Source organism: Ceratocystis lukuohia (genome assembly GCF_044167205.1).
Source record: "Ceratocystis lukuohia strain C4212 chromosome Unknown Supercontig7_pilon, whole genome shotgun sequence".
NCBI classification, from domain to species: Eukaryota; Fungi; Ascomycota; class Sordariomycetes; order Microascales; family Ceratocystidaceae; genus Ceratocystis; species Ceratocystis lukuohia.
In genome coordinates, this window is record NW_027263526.1 from 2766445 (window position 1) to 2773480 (window position 7036).

Below are 7036 nucleotides of genomic sequence, written 5' to 3' on the forward strand. Positions count from 1 at the left end.
GGCCTAGTTCCCCCTAGTGCATATCCTACTTGGCCGGAGTTAAGCTACATAAGCAAAAGGATCCTAGATCTGGCCTGGGCGAATGTTAGCACCTTTGACATTGCAGGGCCATGAGCTTGTCTCCAGTGACAAAGATGGAAGCCCAGTGCTTGCCGACGGGTGACGTGTCGTGGTCGGCGAGCAGTCAGTTGGCCATTTCTTCAACCCCACGTAGTTGTGGGGGAAACCCTCAAGAATCTAGGTTAAGAATGGACTTGACAATGGCCTGCTCTTCTAGATCAGATAGTCTCCATGAGTGAAGGGTCCAAAGAGTGGGAACAATATTAGCCTCATTATTTTCATTTCACCATGTTTTTGGTGAACAAATTGTCAATTAGATGTGAAGAGGAGAGATTCGATGATTTTTGGTGCATTCACTTATCATTGACATCACATGTGAGCCATGTTGCAATTTCTATAAGCCAAGAACTTGCAGTGGCTCTCAAACGAAAGGCGCCTAGAAAAATGTTGTGTTGGACGTGAAGATCTTCAAGCCCATTGTCATATGCCAGGCAAGCATGCTGTCAAGGCACGTCATGTTCCTTCTATCATTCTATAAATACACAATGTAGTGAGGAAATAGAAACGGGAAAGAATGATTGGCTGGAGTGTCCCTGGCACTAATGAATACCTTTATCATGATAGAGTATCTTCACACGTTGTACCTTTCATCGGCGTTTGGCTTAGAACTAGCAGTTTATGATTGTGGTTGTATTACACGCTTGAGACGAAAAGCGTAGCCAGCCATAGCTTTCAAAAAGCCTCCGGCATCTTATTAGTGTGCAACGAATCTGACAGCAACGTATGTGCATGCATGTGCACCATCTATCACTGTTTTCCCCGATCCCTGCAGTATGCTTTCGGATTTACATGCGGCTAGCCTAAATTCCGTTGGCTCTGCCTATAATGCTACGCCTCTTCAATGTATGCAAGTGGCTGTAGATGAGCACAGATCAGCGGAGAGTGCCTTGTGAGTTTTATATACTTTTTCTTGCTTTTCGTCATGATAGATGTCATCATGTCTAGTCATTGCTATGACCATCATGCTAAGATTGAATAGAAACACCTACTACCTATGTAGTGTGCAGCTGGAACTGCCTGGAGAAGCCTCTACTATGAGGGGATGTTCCAATACTTTATTGCTGAGTGCTGGCCAGTGCCTTGGAGACCCCAGTGGCAATATATCAGCCAATTGCACCATAGCACCTGCTTCATGTAATTAACTCTACTCGGTGTTTGTTGAGAAGAAAAGGATGAATGATTAGCCCATCTGTGTATTGCATGTCAGTGGGAGGGGAGACATAGGGCTGGCATGGGTCAAAGTGTCAAGACTAAGCCTAGAAGTGGGAGCTAAACAAGTTCGACAAAATACAAGTGCAATGCCCTACAAAATAGCCACATTATGCAACCTTAATACTCCAACGTGCATAGCTTGTCCCCTTTCTCCCTTGATATGAAATCTTTGATTATCTCTGCACCTGCTTGTATAGCCCATTGACAACTGAGCCAAAGACAAATATTTGTAGAATAGATGTCAGATCGCTTGATCTATTCAGGTTTCAGCTATCCTCCTTCCCATGCTTTGATTCCTGTATATACCGACATTCACATGGCGTCATGGTAGGGTTTCAACCTTTATGGGAGACAGCATGGGTATTGGCTTTGAAGGAGTGGGACATGTGTGGAACACAGCATCTACCCTAGCACTAGCAGTGCGATGGATATAGTTGTGATAGACCTAGAGAATCAACTCTAAGTCATCATATAATGTGTAATTATAGAAAAAGAAGTTTGGAATGACTGAGCAATAGCCCATTGGATTTAATAGGTTTATAATTGTGATGCGCCTACAACATCAACTCCAAGTCGTCATGTAAGCTGCAACAGAAAACGAAGCATCTGAATGACTGTGTAATAGCCCATTGGATTCCATACGTCTAACTCCGGTTCAGGCGGACTAGGCCTATATCCGCAAGTATTCGTTCTATTGTCAGTTCTGGCACTATGATTAATATAGCTGCTATAGAATTGCATTTGGTTCATGCTGTAGTTAGTTAAAATTCAATACACTGTTGTCTTATTTCTGCCATCAACATGGCTTGAGCTTTCTTGAGGTAAAGATAGTGGTGTAGTTGGAATTGTTCTGTTGCTGAAGAGTACTACTATATACATCTATAAAGGCACCTCGTTTCTTCACAACGAATACTTCTTCTTTGCATTTATTCATCACACCTACCTCAGTTCTTCTCTTCTCATTCATTGCCTTTGCCAATAGAGCTTTCCTGAAACTTTCTTTTCACTCTGGTTCTTTGTCATATTCTCCCCTTTGTACTACTATTCTTCAACTTCAAAGTTTGTTTCCTCTTTATAAACAATAACACAACAACTACCAATCAGCAACTATGCAACACTGGCTTATAACCCTACTCTTTGTCTTTGCTATCAATGCAATGGCAGCTTCTCTTGGAAGTGTTCAGAGTGGTGAAAATGCTGCTAGCATTGCTACTGTTGACAGTACTGCAGATGCTGAAGAGGCACCTAGCACCAATGACCACCATCTCAATCCACGAGGCATCATCGGCGCTTACAGCCTTAGTGGTGACCATTGCTTATTACTCGTAAATGGAAGATTTGTCACTGTCAGAGGAAGATATGTCCATGTTCCCAGAGTATTGTGTAAACACTAAGGCATGATTGAAATGAGCATCCTTGCCCCTAGTGGCCTTCTTTTATCATTGCCATGGGCACAGAAAGACAGAGAATAATGTGCATCACAAGGATGTGCTGCAGTCAAGCATGCATTGCCCTCTTTTTATACACTTGAGATAGAAATTCCAATAACAATACAATACATTATTTAATAAACCCAAGATACTTGCTATTCTCTTTCCCAAATGTCTGAACCACTAGCTGACATGTTCTTGCATTATGACCAGACTTGCCACAGACACTGCAATGCTGAATCCCTAGAAGCACTGTGTTACAGGACTAGTAGGTGATACTAAGTTTGCTGATTGATGACTTTATTGTCAGATGAGGGAGAAAGGAAGAAACTATCTAAAGCCTTTGCTGGTGGTGCCCCCTCTTTATCTTCTACAAGATTTTCTGGCACCTCTGGCTCCACTCTCCTATTCCAGCCTAGTCCCTCATCCTTTGCTAGTCTACCCTCTAATACAGCTTATCAGCTTATGTTGCAAGAGTGGCAGGATCAAAGGGCAGGAGTCTGTCTAGGTGATGTCCCAAGGCCCATTGACTTTCCAGCCATGCCCAAGCCACCACAGAAGACCATTTGCCTCAAAGATGCACATGGGCAGCCAGTCTATTTGACTGTGGATAATTTTTATGAGAGGCGGCGGGATGTGTGGGCTAGGGGTGACAAGGTCCTAAACTGGCAACGGCTGCCCCAGAGGCTGTTGGACAATGGAGCTCGGATGCTCTCTAGCGGTGAGATGGTTAACTGTTGAAAACCAGTGGTCCTATTAACATTTCAGAAATCATCTTGTAGGTTGAATGATGTAGAATTCTATGTAAAGTAAATGGCGTTTAGAACCCCTTGGTACAGAAGAAGCTAGAAGCTGACTGAACTCTGCCTGATAAAAGTGGACAAACTGGTTTCAATGCCTAACATTCAGCAAAATTGGGTGCCTGTGGGGAGGGGAAGATGCTGAGCAGCCCATTGAAATTATACCTATGCGTTGGCATGCACAGCCTGGACCATTGGAAACCTCATTCGAGTATTTCTATTACCAGAAACAATCTGAGAACTGAGAGACAATGGCTATGCATCCAGATGACCGGGATTGGAACACAGCATGCTGGAAGAATTCTCTTGGCCATATGCTTGTGGAAGACAGGCTTCGAATACCTTTGAAGTCATTACATGCCCAATCTGATGAGACTTGATACATTTTGAAGCTTTCCTTTTCATAGACTCAACTTTCTCAAATCTAGACAGGCTCACACTTTGTACTTGTGACCAGCTGAGTACTGTGGGTGTTACGCCTGCGTCTATGATACAGCAGTTGTAACCCTGTGACTATTGACCACAGTAAACAAGCGCTATAATCACTCACGTTGATGCGTATAAATACATGAGTCTTGTATGAATAGCTATCATAAAATGTAGGTCAATTCTCTGATTCTAAAAGCTTGATGAAGAAGGAAGCAAACTCTGTGACAGACTTCCGAAGCTGGCACTTCGTAAGTCTATCTCAGAGCGGGGTCAGGGTCTGATTGTCATGTGACCCTGAACCCTAAAACCTACAGTACACACTCTGATTGGCTCTAGCTTACAGGTACAAGCCCCACAAAGGTGGTGAAGTATGTGCACTAACAGTGGGGCCAAATCTCAAGCAGCAACACTACAGTTGCTGTGAATTTCTTCTTCCAGAAGGGCCATTTCACAGCCTTTGTCTCTATACTGCCTTTATGTTCAWATATAACCACTTGACTGAGTAGGGGCAGCTGCATCACAGTACTTAAGAGTAATAACATAGAATAAAGAAATCATATGTCAGGGTAGTGAGTGAAGTCTTCAACACCATGAGTATCCCTCCCTTTTTACATTTCTTTGTGTAAGGATCAGCCATAGAAATGGCCAGTGAGAGAGGTACATTGGCAGAATTCCAGAGCATGGAATGCACTAACACACATATTTCCAGCCAATAAGAGTGCGTAAAATGTGATGCCCACATAAGACTGATGCCACCGACTAGGGAGGGGGCGCATAAAAGAAATGGGAGTGCACATGTAGGCGTCGCCCCCTCTAAGCAATCAGGCATCGAAATCAAGAAGGCCTTGGTGATGTCCACAGTTGCCAGGGCTTTCTCAGTCCAACATCACAATCACTTCGACTGCCTTCGAGACAGCTGGATCTATGACACTTGTCTCTCGCCGATCGAACCAAAATAAGATCCAAGCAATCAATCCTTTTGGCAGAGTCTGCTTCGATTTCATCCAGATGGACTGCGCCTACAATGGTATGGAATGGGGGCTTCAACTGGCTGATCAGATCAGTCATGCACATTGCTCTGCACGTTTATTCTTCTAGCTCGAAACCAATATGGCCACAATGTCAGGTGTTTTCACTCAGACAATGATTGGGTGCTCTTAGGAGCACCATACCGCGAACTCACCCAGAAATTTGTAATTATCACTGAATCGAGCGCCACCTCCACAAGGCCCATACGCTTCGAGGACCTCTTCCACATGATCTATGGCCAGAAGTCATGGAAGCGGCTGTATATCTCCTTAATCGTACTCCCACTCGACCACTCGCAATTGAGGATGAAGGCAAGCTCAGATATCGGACGCCATTTGAAGCGTTACACAGATACAAACCTTCACTCGCCCACAGACGCCCGTATGGATGCAAGGCATACCTGCTCATCCACAAAATACTGCATCGAATGAAGCTCCAATATCGTGCGCACATTGGTTATCTTGTCAGATACCATTCAACCAACATCTTCCAGATCTGGGTGCTGAGTCAGCAAGCAGTCATTCACACACGAGACGTCACTTTTGACGAAAAAAACTTTTACGACCCACGAAGTGTCGACCTGGCAATCCTGCAGCCAATACAACACTTCATCAGCACGATTGAACCAGACTCCACTGGTACCAGCACCTCACCAACACGCTTCTAGACATCAGACTGGTACCTGTGAATGGATGCAACTGTCTGTTCAAGGATCCAAATGGCACTCTCTTGGTCATGTACTACGTCGATGACCTGATATACACAGCCACAGAAACTGACGAACTGCGTGCATTCGAAAGAAAGATCGCAAAGATTTACGAAACCAATTTCCTTGGACCAGCAAGTTGGTTTTTGGGAGTCAGAATCTTACGAGATCGCAGTCAGTGGAAGCTTTGGCTTGTACAAGACGTGTATACCAAACAACTTATCACTAAGTTTAACATCGTCACCACGCACAAGTACCAGACACCCGTGAGGCCTGACAATATGGCACCACGAGAAAGCACGCAAGCACAGCCCGACTTTGTCAACCTATATCAACAGAAGGTAGGGTCATTAAATTGGCCAGCTGTTGTCACACGTCCAGACATCGCTTTTGCGGCTTCTCAACTTGCACGCTTTATGTCGAATGCTGACAGAGCACTGGCATATCTCGCGTCCACACCTACACTTGCAATTGAGTACTCATTGGATGCCATGGAATCAGTCTTTAAAGTTTACGAATCAGACTTTAAGATCTACTCAGACTCTGCTTTTGCAGACAATATCGATACTCGCCGCTCCTCATACGGATCGCTTTTCATGCTACACCATGGGGCTATTGATTAGAAAGCCGCACACCAATCCACGGTTACCACTTCTTCCACAGAGGCCGAGCTTCTTGCACTTGATAGAAGAACTTAACACCTTAGAGAAAGAATGGAAAACAAGCTTCACCATAACGATCAATCTGTATGCCAGCACGGTTCCACGTGCAGTTGTACAGGATCACGAGTGACTTCTTAAGTGATAAAATCTGAATTCAGTAGATTGTTCTGACACCAAGCATAAATTCACAGATCTTGTGTACCTTGCATAGCGTTTGTGTGATATTGTAGGCTTCTAGCTGCTTGGTGATAACAGGTGCTAAATACCCACAGCTGCCAACAACCCTCACTCCAAGGCCTTCAAACCTAGGTCCTTGCGTAGAATAGTTGGACCGCGGCGAAAGTTTTATAATTCCCCATCCATTGACAGTCTGATTAACCGCCGTACTGCTTTCTGGCGCATGCGCTAAGGGCGCTAGAAAAGCAACTAGGAAAACAAATAGCATGGCCTACGCATGGGTATAGAAGAAGGCGGAAACTTATATCAAGCGTGCTACATAGTAAGACGGAGGGTTTTAGTGTTGCCACACTTCACTAGGCTAAAGGTAGCAGCGGCAGATAACACCTAGTCTCGTGGCAAGTCTGCAGGCCAAGATTTCTCTTTTGCTAAAACGTAGGAATGCCCTACAAGAGTAAACGCCATAAGATA

The 7036-nt window shown here is 44.4% G+C and overlaps 1 protein-coding gene across 1 annotated transcript; it reads left to right on the forward strand.

The window, feature by feature from the left end:
• Positions 1–5267: 5267 nt before the first annotated feature.
• Positions 5268–6349, forward strand: HOO65_070629 (Reverse transcriptase RNA-dependent DNA polymerase; the record flags this gene model as incomplete). The annotated part of the gene is made up of 2 exons (XM_071005096.1): positions 5268–5658; positions 5793–6349. 2 exons carry the CDS (start codon positions 5268–5270, stop codon positions 6347–6349), a joined length of 948 nt encoding a protein of 315 aa, XP_070857347.1.
• Positions 6350–7036: the final 687 nt, after the last annotated feature.